Here is a 17,473-nt window from a genome sequence, read left to right on the forward strand (position 1 = left end):
GATTCCTCCTCTCTCTCTGCCTGCCTCTCTGCCTGCTTGTGATCTCTGTCAAATAAATAAATAAAACCTTAAAAAAAAAAGAATAAGAACATTCTCGGGGTGCCTGGGTGGCTCAGTGGGTTAAGCCTCTGCCTTTGACTTGGGTCATGGTCTCAGGGTCCTGGGATTGAGCCCTGAGTCGGGCTCTCTGCTCAGTGGGGAGCCTGCTTCCCCCTCTCTCTCTTCGTACCTCTCTGCTTACTTGTGACCTCTGTCTGTCAAATAAATAAATAAAATCTTTAAAAAAAAAAAAAAAAGAAGAAGGACATTCTCCTACATCTTCTTAAAGTCTTTATTCCGCCTAAGATCAACAATAAAGCCCTAATATCATCTAATATTTATATTTTCCCATCTGTCCCCAAATTGTCTTTTGTAGCAGTTGTTCCAAAACTAGGATTCAAAGTCCACATATTGGGTTGTGATGTCTCTTAAATCTCTTTAACCTTAAATATCCCTATTCACTTTTTTTTTAAACAACATTGACTTTTTGTTGATCCCAGGATAGTAATCTTGTAGAGGCACTGGAAGGACCCACCTTCTGGAGATGTCTGTCTTTTCATGGGGTTGTTCATCTTTTTCTAGCCTCTGTATTTCTTACAGACTGGAAGTTAGGATTAGAAGCTTGATTAGATTCTGGGTAACAAGTTTTCCTTTTTTTAAATTTTATTTTATTTATTTGATAGAGGAAGAGAGAAAGTGAGTACACAAGCAGGAGGGAGAGAGAGAAGCAGGCTTCTTGCCGAGCAGGGAGCCCGATTCAGGGCTCAATCCCAAGACTTTGGGATCATGACCTGAGCCGAAGACATGCCCAACGGGCTGAGCCACCTAGGTGCCCCCCCCCTTTTTAAGACTTTAATTTTTTTAGAGCAGTTTTAAGTTCATGGCAAAATTGAAAGGAAGCTACAGAGAATTTCCTTGTATCTCCTGCCCTCACAGGTGCACAGCCTCCCGCATTATCAACATCCCCAGCCAGAGTGGTCCATTTGTTACAACTGGTCAACCTACACACACACACACACACACACACACACCCTTATCACATTGTTTACTTTACAGTTTCCTCTTGGCTTTGTATGTTCTATAGGTTTGGAGAAAAACACGCTAATGACACGTATCCCTCATTGTCGTATCATACAGAGTATTTCCACGGCCCTAAAAATCCTCTGTGCTCTGCCTATTCATCTTTCCCTCCCCCTAACCCCTGGAAACCACCGATCTTCTTACTGTGTCCATAGTTTTGTCTTTTCCAGAATGTCACAGAGTTGGAATCCTACAATATGCAGCCTTTTCAAATTGGCTTCTTTCCCTTAGTCATATTTAAGTAAATGGAAGATTCCTCCATGCCTGTTCATGGCTTGATAACTCACTCACTATAACTCATTTCTTTTTTAGCACTGAAGAATATTCCATTGTCTCAATAGGCCACAGTTGATCTATCCCCCTACTGAAGGACATCTTGGTTACTTCTAAGTTGTGACATTTATGAAAATGAATGTAGGCTTTTGTGTGGACATAAATAACTTCTCTGGGGACATGCCAAGGAACGTGATCATTGGCTCCCATACTGGGAGTATGTTTCGTTTTGTAAGAAACTGCCAAACTGCATTGCAGAGTGGCTGGACCATTTGGCATCCACACCGACAGTGGACTGGGGTTCTCAGTCCTCACCCTTGCCAGCATCTGGTGCGTCAGTGTTCCAGATTTTGGCCGTTCCAATGGGTGTGTCATGGTGCCTCATTGTTTTTTTAATTTGCATTACCCTAATGACATACAATGTGGAGTATCTTTCCATATACATTTGTTTTCTTTCTTCTTTTTTTTAATGTAGGTATGTATGTGATCTCACAACCCGGAGATCACACTCCTCCAACTGAGCCATTCTTTTTTTCAACTGATAAAATATATACAACATCAAATTAACCATTTTAACCATTTTTGATGGTTATTTGATGGTTTTTTGATGGTTGCGCAGCATTAATTACATTCAGGTGGTTGTGCCCCATCACCACCAACCATCTCCAGTACCTTTCCATCTTCCCAGTCTGAAACTCTGGGCTCATTAAACACTAACCAACCATTCCCTCCTCCTTCCAGCACCTGGCAACCGTCCTTCTATTCTCTGTCTCTATGAATTTGATGACTAGGAACCTCACAGAAGTGGAATCACACAGTGACAGTCACACAGTGACTGGCTTTGGGTTACGTCCCTTGACGTGAGGTCTTCCCAGGGGGTGCGGTGTACTTCTTTGCTTCTCCTTCAGCTGCCTCCTGCTCCCCCACCCTTTCTGTCCCCGCTGCTCTGCCCTCTGGCAGGGCCTTATTTATTTATTTATATTTACCTATTTATTTGAGAGAGCGTGCACGGCGCACGAGCCTGTGAGCGGGAGAAGGGCAGAGGGAGAGGGAGAGAGAGAATCCTTAAGCAGACTCTGTGCTGAGCACTGAGCCCGACACAGGGCTCGATCTCATGACCCATGATATCATGACATATGAGCCAAAATCAAGAGTCAGACGCCCCGGTGGCTGAGTCACCCAGGCGCCCCTAGCCCCGCGAGGGCCTTCACACTTGCCTCTTCCTCCCTGGCAGGCTCCTTGGTATCTTGTGTGTTTCAGCTCCTCACAGAGGCCTTTACTGACCAACCACAGCTGATTCTCTATCGTCACAGTCTCTTTTCCTCCGTTTGATTTTCTTCACGGCACCCACGATTGCCCGATATGACCCTGTTTGGTATTTGCCTGTTTATCATCCGTCTCCAGGGTAAAATCTACATTAGCAGGGACACGTTCACTGTCACATACCAGACCCTGGTACTGTCCCAGGCCCACGACGGGGGCTCATATTAGTTCCCTCCTGCTGCTGTAACACATGGTCACAAATGTAGGGACTTCAAACGACACAAACCGACTCCCTTATGGTTCCGGAAATCAGATGTCCTCAGACGGTTTCAGTGGGACTGAAATCGAGGCATCAACAGAGCTATATTCCTTCTGGAAGTCCCAGAAGAGTGTCTGTTTCCTTGCGTTTTCCAGCTTCTAGAGGCTGTCTGCATTCCTGGGTTCATGATCCTACATCTTCCAGACTTCTGCTTCCATCATTCTATCTCCTCTCCTGCTCTGAACCTGACCCAATCTTATAATGACTCCGTGAAGCTGTTGGGCCCAAAAGGAGAAACCAGACAACCTCCCAATTTTACAGGGATTATGACCAGAGCCAAAGGCAGAGGCCTTAACCTACAGTGCCACCCAGGCACCCCTTATTTTACAGTCTTTAACTTAAACACATCTGCAAAGTCCCAGTTACCATGTAAGGTCACATTTGCACATATTTCAGGAAATAAGACACATTGCAGGCACTGTTATCTTGTCTACCACAGGGCTCAATAAATATTTGCCGAAGGAATGATAAATGGATGGGTGGGGCCCTTTGCAAATGTAGTGCTGAGTCCTGAATTTCTAGGCTGTCTCAGTCACTGACTGGTTGTGTGACCTTGGGCAAGTCCCCTTATTCTCTGAGCCTCAGTTTCCTCCTTCGTTGCATGTGTCCGGAGCGTCCACTGGGGACCCCACTCTCAGTAGACACTGGGAATGCCAAGACAGACATAAGCAGACCCTTGTCTTCCAAGAGCATGGAGTTTGGCTTCTGGGAAGGGGTCTGAGAAAGGGAAAACTTGACATCGTCTGCACAGGGCCATGTTCTAGGTCATCCTGCAGAACTTTCAAGTCCTGAGGGGGTGTGCTTACCTAGTAGGTGACATTTCACATGGCTCTTAATGCATGAGTAGGAGTTTATGCGGTAGAGAAGTAAAAAGGGCATTGATGCCCAAGGACAGAGTGCAGAGCTCTTTGAGGAAGTGTGAGGACTGTGGTGTGATCCCTCGGAGGAGGGAGGCCAGTGTGGGAGGGAGCGTGTCTGGGAAGGAGGCCTTGAAGGCCACAGTTAGGGGCTTGGGCTCTGCCCTCGGGTCAAAGGTCACAGCAGGTTTTGAAGCAGGAGAGAGGCCCGTGAAGCTTTGAATCTGGGCCACTCCAGCCACCCCAAGAGGGGATTGAGGGCTGAAGCTGGCCCGGGGTGAGGGTGGCCTGGACTAGGCAGGGACCATGGGACTGGAAGGGAGGGGACAGATTCAAGAGAAATGTAGGAAGTAGTCAGTGGGATATGGTGAGAGATCGAGAAGGGGGTGGATGAGGAAGAGACCGGAGACAGCTGGGAAGGAAGAACAGGCAGGAGGGAAATGTGTGGAAGCTCTTTGCAACTGTTGAAGGGATCATGCATTGGCCCAAGTTGGGATTTTGGGAGAAGTGGCAGAAGAGGCTGATGCAGGGCGCAGAAACCAGCCCCGTGCGTTCTCAGGCCTCTCCTTCTAAGGAGACATCAGTGATGAAGATCATTAAGGCTACAAGGTGAGGATTTAGGACCGGTCAGCCCCTGCCCACATCCTCACTGCCTTACAAACAACCACGGAGGTAAATAGGTAGGGCTGTGAAACCATCTCCCCCATTTCCAGATGGGCAAACTGATCCTCAAACACATCCAGTGACATGGTGAAGGCCATCAAGTCAGTGGAACCTGGAGAGCACAGGCCTCTAAACCCAGCTGACGGGGGATTTTGCAAGTCTCTTGAGACTCCGAGGGGAGGGCAGATAGGGGGTCCCCTCTGAGCTGTTCCCAGCCACAGAGAATTTCCTTTTATTTGGAGGAAGCGGGAGTTCTTCTTTCATAATGTGAATGTCAGAGATTCTGAGCCCACCGGTGACTAAGAGTGTCTGAAGCTTGTGGGTGTAGCAAGTGTTTAAATATCAGACCTCCCTGTCATCCAGTGATTACAGACACCTGGACTGGGACACAAAGGACCAGAGCATGGCCAGCCTGAACACTCCACTCCTGGCTGCCCTTGTCTTTCTTGCTCTGATACTTCAAACAACTGAGGCAGGTAAGGCTGGGGAGAGGGAGGACTCCCTGCAGAGGCCAGGATCAGACACTGCGGTCTCTTCCTCATGAAGCAGAAAGAGCACCAGACTGAGAGAAAATGACTCTAGTTCACTTCTGGCTCTGGGCTAGTCATGTTGCTTCTCTGGGCCTCAGTTTATGCATCTGTGAAATGTGTAGTCTCAAAGGCATGGAGTCTAGGATCTGTCTCAGCTGGGTTGGGGGTTTGTGGTGGGCATGGCCTGGGGTCCTCTGGAAACCAGAGAACTCAAGCATAGGACCCTTGGGGTGTGGAGAAGGAGCCACCAAATGGGGCCGTCTGGGATGGGAAAAGGCAGGAGCTGGGGTAAGGGATATTCCCTTGGAAAGCGGGTCCTGCTCTCCTATCACCTCATGTGCTCCAGAGCCTGCCCTCGACACTGAGTCCCTACCTTCTTTTACTCAGGTTTGGGGGTTCCTGGGAACTCTTCAAAGTCCCCATCGATTTGGTACTGTTATCACCCTTCTGGTTGGGGGAGGCTAGAGGGACTTGCCCAGGGTGGCCTGGTAACAGGGCAGAGCAAGACTCGAACCCAGGTCTGCACCATTGGACTCTGCCTGAGCCCTTATCCTGACTCACCAGAGTCATGCTGTGTGACTCCGGGTATGACATCCCCCTCTCTGGGCTTCAGCTTCCCCCACGTACACCTCGAAGGTTAGAGTAGGTGTGAGGTGAAGTCTACCTCTGCCATTGCCTGGGAACTCATCTGACTCAAAATGCACGTCTGACCCAGCGGGGCTGGGTCTGGGTGCCGGGCATTCCCAACAAGCCCCCAGGTGCTGCTGATGGTGCCGGTGCACGGGCCTCACCTTGGACAGCTGGGCTCCTTCCTGTGCAGAGTCTTGGGTCCCACCTAGAAGCCTAGGGCTTCACTGATTCTCAGTCACTGTAAGTCCCTCTCCTTGGAGCCGACCTATGCAGACTGGGTCCTTCAGAGACCCTGAGCCTGGGAACTTTCAGGGTCCAGAGTCCCCCTGGCACCAACCTTCCACGTGAGAACAGAAGTGCTGGCTCAGAGGTTGGGGCCATGGGTGACCTGCCTATGCCCAGCTGGGGAACCTTCTCCTCCAGGTCCTTATGGCACCAACGTGGAAGACAGCGTCTGCTGCCGGGAGTACTTCCGTCACCCTCTGCCTCTGCGCATGATCAGGTTTTTCTACTGGACTTCAGACTCGTGCCGGAGGCCTGGCGTGGTGTGAGTGTGGAGCTGGGGAGGCAGGGCCTGGCCTTGGAGAGCCCGGTGGGTTTGGCCCAGGAGGGTCCGGGAGATGTTGGGGGGCGGGGGACAGACCCAGGGATGGGGGACGTACAATCTGTCCTTGAAATGGCTCAGAAAAGAAATCCTGTGGTCATTCGACAGATCTAATGGGGTGCCCGCCAGGTGCTGGGTGGCGCGCTGGGTCCCCAGGGTGCAGATCTGAATGAACCAGGCGCCGGCTGTCTGTCTGCACGGCAGAGCTCGCGTGGGCCGTGCGGAGCTGTAGCGTGGGGAGCAGCGTGCCGGCAGTGTGCCCAGAGCCTCTGAGTCAGCAGCGATGCTCCTAGCAGAAGCATCTGGAATCCTCCCCAGCGCCCTGGGAGTTATCTGAGGCAGCCCATTGCTCCCCGAGGAGTACAAAGCCGACAGAGAGTGTCCCACGGCCAGGCAACCGGGCACGGTTCTGAGCATTCCTATGTGAACTCAGGTCGCCCCACAGCCTTCCTACAAGGCATGTGGTCATCTGCATTTTGCAGATGGAGAAACAGGTGCAAGGAGTTGGGTGGGGGGAGTGATTTGCTCGAGGCTGCCAGGCTCGAATCAGAACTCCTGGGTCCCCGGTCAGGGTTTTCTCCTGAGGTTTTTGTTCTCCTTTGCCTTTGTCTCTCCATGTCTTTGCTTCCTTTTCCTTGGCCGGGAGCCTGGGGCCTGCACCTGCCACTGGCCGCATGAGGTGGCCTGTCCCTGGGGCCGCCCCTACAGGCTGCTACCCGTCAACTCGCTCAGTGGGAGTGTCTGGGCCTCATGACACCCTTTGGGGCTCCATCATCTTCTCACCTTCCTCCTCCACACCCATCTTCCATCCCTCACAGGAGTCTGTGGGTGAATAACAAAGAGGGCTGAAGTGGGTTTGTGTCACGTCAACGCTGAAACTCAGTTTCCCCATCAGTAGAACAGGAGCGATCACATTTATCTATCTATCTATCTATCAATTTGTTTTTTAAGGCTTTTTTTTTTTTTAAGATTTTATTTATTTATTTATTTGTCAGAGACAGAGAGAGAGAGCAAGAGCGTGATAGTGCACAAGCAGGCAGAGTGGCAGGCAGAGGAGGAGAGAGAAGCAGGCTCCCTGCGGGACTCAATCCCAGGACCCCGGGATCATGACCTGAGCCGAAGGCAGTGGCCTAACCAACTGAGCCACCAAGGCGTCCTAAGGCTTTTTTTTTTTTTTTTTTTTTTTTTAAAGATTTATTTATTTGACAGAGAGAGACATAGTGAAAGAGGGAATACAAGCAGGGAGAGAGAGAGAGGGAGAAGCAGGCTCCCTGCTCTGCGGGGATGTAGGGCTTGATCCTAGGACCCTAGGATCACGACCTGAGCTGAAGGCAGAGATGCTTAACAACTGAGCCACCCAGGCGCCCCCACTTTCTTTTCTTTTCTTTTCTTTTTTTTTTTTTTTTTTAAGGATTTGACTTTTAGGTAATCTTTCCACCTAATGTGGGGCTCGAACTCACAAACCCGAGATCAAGAGTCGCACGTTCCACCCACTGAGTCAGCCAGACAGCCCTCCTTCATTTATTTTTATTTATCAAATCTGTAAAGAGTGCTCGCTAAATGCTAGGCACTTACAACCGCTTTATAAATTTGAACTCATTTAATCCTGGAAACAACCCTATGTTGTAGGTGCTGTTCTGATCACCTTTTGCCAGGCAAGGCCAGGAGCACAGAGAGGTTGTGGAACCTCCTGAGCGGCACAGGGCATGGTCCCTGGCCTATAAAGATGTTCAGTAAAAGACAGCACACGTGATTATTGGAGTTTGAGCCAGAAGGCGCTCTAGAAAGAATGTCCTGACAAATGCGGAGATGGAGTTTCAGAGGGGGGCTGAGTCTTGCCCAGTGTCACACAGCAGCCAGGGCAGGCTGCCCACGTGGCCAACATCAACATTGCTGCCTTCTTTGTTCTTTCTGTTCACTGGTTGTCTGTGGGGTGGGGGCAGGTCTGAGAAGTAGGGGAGCTTGGAGCTTTAGGCCCCATGGACAGGCTCTTGAGAGGCAGGAAGGGAGTAGGGCTGTGGGCATGTCCTGGACCTCTAGCCAGCTTTAAGTCCATTTCTGCCAACAATGGCTGTGAGGGTGGGAGACTTAGCCTGCGATTGCTGTGTGATCTTGGGTCAGTGCCTACCTCTCTTCTCTGTGCTTTGGGCTTCTAGGGGGCATAGTGAATCAGATCTTACAGCTCTGGCACTCGGGCAAGCTGCTTTACCCTCTTGGGCCTCACTTTCCTCACCTATGAAATGGGTAGAATAATAGGGCCCCATAGGATTTATGAAGAAAATCATTGTGAAGAGTTCAGTTCCTCTCTGCTGGGAGCTGCTCTGAGCCCATCAGTTTGTATTAAGTCATCTAATCTTCATTCAAGGACCATGATTATCATCCCCATTTTACAGATGTGGTAACTGAGGGACTTGCCAGCAATGGTAGAGCTAGGATTTTAACCCAGATGAGCAGGCTCCAAAGTTCCTGGGTTACTACCCAATATCCTCTCCCCCAAGGTGATGTGAGCAATGGTTGTGAGACTCCTGGGCATTTTATTGCCTGACCTGACCTGGCACTCAAGCCTGGGGCTGAGGAACTGAGAGTCTGGGAAATCCTAGCCTCTGTCTCCTCCTCTCCCCGTGAAGAAGTGTGGTTTTTTTTTTTTTTTTTGAAGATTTTATTTATTTATTTGACAGAGAGAGATCACAAGTAGGCAGAGAGGCAGGCAGAGCGAGAGAGAGGAGGAAGCAGGCTCCCCGCTGAGCAGAGAGCCGGATGCGGGACTCCATCCCAGGACCCTGAGATCATGACCCGAGCCGAAGGCAGCGGCTTAACCCACTGAGCCACCCAGGTGCCCAAGAAGTGTGTTTACATACAGCAGGGGCCTCATAAAAATTGAGACACTCTATGTAGCAAGTACTCCTGCCTGGGGCAGGGCCACATAAATGCTAAGCGACTCTGTATGGTGGGCATCTCTGCATACCGTAAGTGACTCATAAATGCTAAGCTTCCTGAGAAGAGTTGTAGCATCCTTGCTGCGTGCTAATGCTCCCTCATTCCCTCCTCCTTCCAGCTTCCTAACTGTCAAGGACCGGGAGATCTGTGCTGACCCCAGAATGCCCTGGGTGAAAAAGATTCTCCAGAAACTGAGCGCATGAGGAAGGGCCCTGCCCTGAGGACCGTGGCCTTGGCTCCTCCGGGAAGGCTCACAGAGCCCCACCTCCCCGCCATCACAGCTGTTCCCCAACACAAGCCTGTGCCAACGAATCTCTCCACCATCTTTTATCTCTGTCCCTGAAGCTGTCACACTCAGACGAGCCTCCACACTGTCCCTCATCTCCCCTCTTATGCCTCCAACCCATCCTCTACCCCACCACAGCCAGAGAGGCCACAGTCCTGCTCAGTTACTCCCTGGCTCAAAAACCCTTCCACAGCTCCCCATTGCCCCAGGCTCTGGTGAAAGCTAGGGAGCCTGACACCTGTCTCCAGCCCTGCCTCACTTCCCTTCGCGCATGTCGGACTCCAGCTCCCTGTTTTCCAAACTCATGCTGTACATATGCTGTCCAGGTCTTTCTCTAGGCTGCTCCCAATGCCCAGAATGTCTTCCCATCACCTGCACGTATCCAACCCTCCCGGCCCTCTGAGGCATTGCACAGCCCAAGCAGCCAGCAATTGAGTTTTATTTTGGTTTTTGTTTTTTCAGATGTCCCCTAACCCTCTGCCCTCTCTTAACAGCCCTGATTGCAGTCTGCCCAGAATTCTCAGGACTTGGGGGCTTGCCCTCCAGCCCCACTGGCTGGACCAAGGTCCCATGCCAGAGTTACTTTGTCTCCTGGCCTCTAACACCGAGTGTAGAGCACAGGGCCTGGCTCAGAATCAGGGCTCAACAAATGGCTATAGACTGAATTAATAAAAGTAATATTCCTCTCCCAGCTCCCAACTCCCACCTCCCAAAGACCCTCACACATCAATACAGAGACTCAAGTGCATCTAGAAAGCAGCCAGCTGAGTCAATTGTGAAGCCTCAGATTTGGCCAGATTCACCTTTCATCCCCATTTCAGTTTTGTGTTGGGTCCGTTTACTCTTCCTGTTTCCCTCTAGTCTTGACTGCTCCTCGAACCTCCAACACCCAGGCCTGACCTCTTCAGAGTTCCCCCCACTTTCCCTCTCTCTTTTCCCTAATAACCAGTAACTTAATTTTCACTATGGTGTGAATGACTACACTTGGCTTGGTATTAACAAGCTCTAGCTATAGTTCTATAAGAAAAGAGGGGAAATGTTTAAGGGGCCAACTGAATGAATGGAGGAATTTTAGGAACTATGTGGGAGGGGGACAAGGGGGAACTTTTCTAGTCCTGGGAGTGTGCAGGCATAGTTAAATGGAAGAGCCTTGGGTGAAGATTATTCTTGGGTGGCAGGGGTCAGCATAAGGACTGGGATTTGGGGTTTATCTGCACTTTCTTGGGGACCACAGATTCACCAGACAAAAGAAAGAAACTTTACACGCGGCTTGTTTCTTTCTGAGGTGGCCTGGGGCAGCGCAGGAGGGGGGTCATTGCTCTGGAATTCTGAGACCGTTGAACCTCTCTGAGCCTCACTTGAGAATGAGAATACCATTCTCTGTGGGGGCTGTGGGGTTAGGTCCAGGACACGGGAAATAAAATGCTAACCTACCCCCTGCCCATGCATAGGGCCCTTCAGCATCCTGAGATTTCCCCTCCCTTCCTGTTCTGACCTTGTCCCTCAGGCCTTCTGAAAAAAATAAATCCTCTACAACAATATCTGCTTGCTTCCTTGGCATTTGCTGGCCTGGTAAGGTGGGGCAGGGGGGCACCGTCACCCGCTCACTCCCAACGGGGAAGCCCTTGATGTTACTGATGTGTGAACTGGCCTGCCCAAGGTCACCCTGTGAGGCGATGGGGAGCCAGGACTAGACACGAGGACCCAGGGAGTAGCTGTGGAGGTGCCAAATCCCAGACATTTGTCCGACAGACCAGGCCCCTGCCGAGCCTCTTGTTGGGAGGATCTGATGAAGTCACTCATTCAGTCCCCAAGTCTAGAGCTTTAGGCCGCATATTCATTCATTTATTCATTTGTCGGTCACGGATTCAATAACCCAACCTCAACCCTCCCCCTTGAAGCATCAGCACAGAGGAGGAGGAGAGCGTATTACTCAGGAAAGTCTGCTTCCTACAATAAGTAGTCCCAGGATCTCAGTTGTTCATTTCCATACGAGCTTTTTTCTTCTCCCGTGACATCCGACACCATTCTGTGGGTGACCTTCCATGTGGTCATTCAGGGACCCAGGCTCTTTCCTTCTCACGGCCCCGCCCTCTTCCAGGACTTGGACTCCTCTCCAGGAGGATGAGGCTGGTGGGAGCCAGGCCGGGAACGGGGCTCCTGGCTTCTGTTCACCTGCTGTTGGCAGAACTCAGTCATGTGGCCACCCTGGCCCCAAGGGATGCTGGGAAGTAGAGCCAAGCCGTGTGTCTGGGAAGAGGGAGTGAGTATGGGGAGCATTTAGTTCCTGTGGTGCTGATTCCTCTGGACTCTCAAATGGGCCCAGTTTCCTGGACTAGACATAGCTCTTTCTGCCAAAACAACAGAAAAGGATTCCTCCGTCCTTGGGACGTCTTTATTAGGTCAATTTAAACATCGCTCCACAGACATATTAGCATTGGTGACCTTTGCTTCATTTTAGATTTGGCTCTTAGGAAGATATTTCTTTCTCTCTCTCTCTCTCTTTTTTTTTTTTTTTAAAGGTTTTATTTATTTGACAGACAGAGATCACAAGCAGGCAAAGAAGCAGGCTCCCTGCTGAGCAGAGAGCCTGATGCGGGACTTGATCCCAGGACCCTTGAGATCATGACCTGACCTGAAGGCAGAGGCTTTAACCCACTGAGCCACCCAGGCACCCCTCTTATGAAGGTATTTCTAGGGCAGTGGCTTCAGACACCAAGAGCACCTGTCTGGGAGGCAGGGACAAGCATCGGGAAGGGCACGCGTCATGGATTCAGACAATTGCAGGAACTCTCACTGACTGGTGTCTGGAGCAAGCGGCTTGGTCCCCGTGAGCCTCGATCTTTCACTCGGTGAACTGAGGGCGATAAAAGCAGGTATCCGTGCACAAGGTGGTGAGGATCCAAGCAGATAAGAAAACAAAACGGGCAGAGGCTTGAATATGTATTTCTCCGAAGAAGATATTCAAATGGCCAACAAGCACATGTGAAGAGGTTCCATATCCCTCATCATCAGGAGAGTGCGAATCAAAACCATTACCATGTGGGGCGCCTGGGTGGCTCAGTGGATTAAGCCACTGCCTTTGGCTCAGGTCGTGATCCCTGGGGTCCTGGGATCAAGCCCCACATCTGCCTCAGCATCCCTGCTGAGTAGGGAGCTGTTTCCACCCCCCCCCCGCCTCTGCCTGACTCTGCCTACTTGTGATCTCTCTCTCTGTCAAATAAATAAATAAAATCTTAAAAAAAAAAAACCATTATGATGTGAAGCTATTCTAAAAAAGACAAAAAAAGTTTTATTTCCCTTCGTCTTTTTTAAAATTTTATTTATTTTTATTTAAATTCAATCTATTGGTGTGAGGAGCATGGCTCTTGATCCCGGCTGTAAGTTCAAGCCCCATGTTAGGTATAGGGATGACTTGAAAATAAAGAAAGACAAGATTGACAAGGGTTCGGAAAAATGGCAACCTTTGCCTATTGGAGAGAAGGTAAAGTGGGGGCAGTCACTGTGGAAAACAGAACGGCGGTTCCTCAAAAAATTAAGGGTAGAATTACCATGTGACCCCAGAATCTCATTCCTAAGGATAAACAGGAAAGAATTGAAGGCGGGGACTTGAGACATTTGTACATCTGTGTTCACAGCGACATTCTCCACGATAACCAAAAGGTGGAAACAACCTGAGTGTCTGACTGGTGAATGGAGAAGCAAAACGTGGTGTACATGTACGACGGAATATTATTCAGCCCTAAAAAGGAAAGAGATGCTGGCACCTGCTTCAATACGGGTGAGCCCTGATGATTTGTGAACTAAGGAGGTCACAGAAAGACAAACACTGTCTGATTCCTAGAGTAGGGAAAGTCTCAGAGACAGAACGCAGACTGGCAGTTGCCAGGGCTGGGGGAAGGGGGATGTGGCAGTTAATGATTTGATGGGTCCCGCGGTTCAGTTTGGCAAGATGATAAAGTTCTAAAGACAGTTGATGGCGATGGTTGTACATGCTGGAATGTACTCCATGTCACTGAACTGAACACTTAGAAATGATCAAAGAGTAAATTTCATGATACAGATATTTTACCACAGTATAAAAGAGGGTATGGCCAGGCAGGTGCACAGACAGGGAGGAGGGCCAAGTGCATGTGAGCAGCTCTCCTTATGGACCAAAGAGGTGAGCTGAGAAGAGTGGGGTGAAGCGGGGAAGAATTAGGAAGGACGGTTCCCCCAGGGGGGTTCTGGGATGAGGTGGCCATCTCACTGGACACCCTGTCTCTCTTTCTATCCTGGGGCCCCACAGGAGTGTCCTGGGGGCTCTACCGTGCTCCCCAAAGCTGTTTCTGTTCTGCTTCAAGGGCTAGGGGAGTCCCTCACGTTCCACAAGAATATGCAGGCTTGCCTACTCCCTGGGGCACCCAGGCAGGCTGGCAGATTGCCCAAGGAAGGTGTGGGCGGAGATGCCCCAACCCCTGCTCTCTACTAAGTGCCCGAGGAAACGCTTTGTTCTGCTGCCCAGGGTTGTTCTGATTGTTGCTCTCATTAGTCCTCAGCCCAGAACCTCCCCAGCTCCCCTCTGCCCCTTAACAGGACTCTGGTTCCTCACTCCAGCTTCCAGGTATCCAATGACAGCCTCCCTCAGAGCCCATAGCATCAGACCATTCCCCATTCCCTTTTTACCTTGGTTAAAGGTAGGTTGGGTTTGCCCTGTGCCTGGAACAGTATGTCAAAATCCAGCCTGTCTACACAGGGCAGGTTACTTACAAATCACAAGGGGGCTGACCCTTCTCCACCCAGAGATCTAGGGTTGGCTGTGCATCAACCCACCGTGAGGGCGGGACAACCTGTTTGCCGTGGTTGATGTAAGGTGCACCGCGAACTACACAATATTACTCATACCAGGTTCTTGCCAAGTATATGTAGCCGGGGTCTAATCGAGTCTGTAGATCTAACTCCGGTTTACAGGAAGAGCACAGGTTAGGGGAATGACTTGGATGATGTCACAAGAAAGCCATTTATATAAATTAAGAATGAGAACAGTGTATAAGACAACAGTCTTTTCCTAACAGTTAAATCTCTTCTGTTGTGCTTTAATATCTTCAATACATCTGGGACCAAAAAAAAAAAAAAAAAGACAACAGTCTTGAAACTCTTTAGAAAGTCAATGCCATGAAAAATGAGCAGGGGGTCTGCTGTAGACCAAAAAGAAATACAATCTGCAAGGCATAAAGCTCAGACTGGATCCTGGTTCAAAAAATAAAAGTAAGAGAGGAGGAGGGCAGGGAAGGACACACAAAGAAGGTGAAGCTATAAAGTACATCTAGGGGACAGTGGAGAAAATTAATTATTAACTGAATGTGACATGACGTATAGGAATTATTGTTAATTTTGTTAGGTGGGATAATAGTATATTTATGTGAGAGAGCGCATCTTCATACTATGGAAATACATGCTAAAAGATTTAGGGGCAAAGTTTCAGACACTCATAATTCACTTTGAAATGGCTTGGCCAAAAAAAAAAAAACAAACCCAAAAAACCAAAACCAAGAAGACAAAAACCCCTCCACAAATGAAGCAAATATGGGAAAACGCATTTCATTGAGTTTAGGTGCCAGAGATATGAAAGGTGTTTGTTGCATTCCTTCTTCTTTATTGTTTATCATTTTAAAAACTTATTTTTATTTCTTAATTTTTTTTGGAGAAAGAGGGCTCACGCATGAGCAGGGACAGAGGGAGAAAGAGAGAGAGAGAGAGAATCTCAAGCAGGCTCCACACCCGGCATGAAGCCTGACCGGGGGAGGAGGGGGCTAACCTCAGGACCCTGAGATCTTGACCTGCGCTGAAATCAAGAGCCAGACGCTTAACTGACTGAGCCACCCGGACACCTCGGTTTAGAATTTTCAAGACAATAGCGTAAAAGAAAGCAAAAGTCTGCCCTTCTTTGCATCAAAACGTCATCTTTCACTCCTGCTTTCCTTGATTCCTGGATAAGAAAAAAGGCCTCTCTCCCTCTCCCAGCCTCAGAGTCTCTGGTAGGACTTCTCTCTCCTGTTGAGCTGGGGTTCGTTAGAGCGAGAACCGACGTATCTGCCTTTGAAGGGTCCCCGGTCCCACCATGGCGCCAGGCACACAGTGGAGCTTAATGGCAAACACTAATGGCCCCTGCGAGCCAGCACTATGAAAGTCATTCCTTTTATGAACTCCCCCAGTGAGTGAGCTGGTGACGTGGCTATTAGCATCCCATTCTACAGATGGGGAAGCTGAGGCTCAGAGAAGTTAAATAACTTGCCAAAGGTGATTCTTCTAAGTGGTGGGGTCACATTTGCCTCCAGGTCTTGACTGATCTAAAAGCCTAGTTACCATGGCCAAACTGAATCATCTAAACTCAGTTCTTGATGCCTTGATAAGAGAGTGTGTCTGACTGTTCCAATTTTGCAGGGGAGGGACGTGGGGTGCTGGGCCAGAAGAGGGTAGGGGATGTCCCCAAGGGCTGCACAAGGAAAAGCAGAGCTGTACTTGGTGTTTTGACATCTTCTTGGCATCAACTCACTTCATTCTCAGCCATCCTCACAGTGGGGATGGAGGGAGGTGGTATAGACTCCTGGTCATGAACTCAGACTCCAAGGCCAGCAGGCCGGGGCAAACTCGGGCTCCCCCACTTCTTGGCTGGCGATCGTCAGAAAATTACCTAACTCTTGTGTTCCTCAGTTTCCCAATCCATAAAACGGGCCATGATAGTGGTGTTTCGTTCTCATGCCAGGTCATAGTGACTCGAGTTAATCACACAACGCACTTCCAATAGTGCCTGTCTCAGAGTAAGTGTGAACTCGGAGAGGTAGGGAAGCTGCCCAAGGTCACACAGCAGTGCCAGAGCCAGGACCATCGGATTCCAAAGCTCCTGCTTTCTGAACTTCTAGACTTCTTTGGAGCAGAGTTTGGGGCCAGAGAAACAAGGGTTTAACCCTCCAAACCCCGCCGGAGCTGGCTCTTGGCCTCATGAAGTGCGGGGCTTCCCAGGACTTGTCCCTTGCCTCTCCTGCCTTCCTCTCCCCATCCCCTTCTGTCCCTTCTCCCTTCTTCTCCCACTTCTCACCCCTTCCCTTCCTTTCCCTTCCCTTCCCTTCCCTTCCTCCCTCTCTTCGTTCTCCCCTTCCCTCTGCCCCCTTCTCCATCTGCTCCTGCCTCCATGGACAGAGCAGAAAGAATTTTGGACTGCAGGTGTTATCACATCCTGTCCCTCTCTGAGCCTCAGTTTTCCCAGATATAGGATGAGGGGCTGGACAACGGCAATGTGAAGGTCACCTGCTTTATATTTGCATGGGCTGGGATGGATTCTCTGAGCCTGAATACAACTGGCCCATGCCAGGGCTGTTCCTCCCCATCAAGAAGGAGTGTCCAGCCTCCCACCTCCATGCCCCAGTAGGTCTCTGGTGCTGGGTTAGAGAGGGAGCCTTTGGCCTTGGGGAGCTCTAAACCAGTTGGCTCCATAGCCTGGAGCAGCGGCATACAGGCACACTGGTTTCCGGCTGGCGTGTTGCCATAGACACCTAGATGGGAGTGGTGGGTTCATGGTTAACTCGGGCACTAGACTGGGCTAGGCGACTGCTGAGTCTTCTGGAGTCTCAGGGATTGTGGCCACTGTCTTTGGGGAAGGCGGCCGTGAAAGCGGGCTGTGCTGTCTGTCGCAACCCCTGCAGGCGAATCCCCGGGTCTGGTGGGAACTGGCTGGTCTTGCCTGGTCCTGTGGTGGAGGGGGGGCAGGGGGAACGAGAGACCTGTAACAAGGAAAGGAGCTGAGAAGTCAGAGCTGCAGAGCTCTGCCTCCCCAGTGGGCGAGCCCAACTCCCTTCTGTGCAGATGGGGAACTGAGGCCCCCAGAAGAGGCAGGACTTCCCTAGGGTGCCTGCGGAGTCAAGGACAAATTGTGAGGCCCTGAGTGACCCAGGGTGGGGCTGGCAGTCCTGACATGCCTTGCAGGGGCCAGAGCAAGGGCTTGCTATGGGTGCA

General features: G+C 50.3%; 1 protein-coding gene across 1 annotated transcript; it reads left to right on the forward strand.

Annotated features, from left to right (window-relative positions):
• Positions 1-4,774: 4,774 nt before the first annotated feature.
• On the forward strand, positions 4,775-11,012 carry CCL22 (C-C motif chemokine ligand 22). Its single transcript, XM_059381343.1, has 3 exons — positions 4,775-4,970; positions 6,078-6,201; positions 9,314-11,012. Exons 1-3 carry the CDS (start codon positions 4,898-4,900, stop codon positions 9,396-9,398), a joined length of 282 nt encoding a protein of 93 aa, XP_059237326.1. The 5' UTR covers positions 4,775-4,897; the 3' UTR covers positions 9,399-11,012.
• Positions 11,013-17,473: the final 6,461 nt, after the last annotated feature.

The sequence above is a fragment of the Mustela nigripes genome, chromosome 17, assembly GCF_022355385.1.
Source record: "Mustela nigripes isolate SB6536 chromosome 17, MUSNIG.SB6536, whole genome shotgun sequence".
NCBI lineage: Eukaryota > Metazoa > Chordata > Mammalia > Carnivora > Mustelidae > Mustela > Mustela nigripes.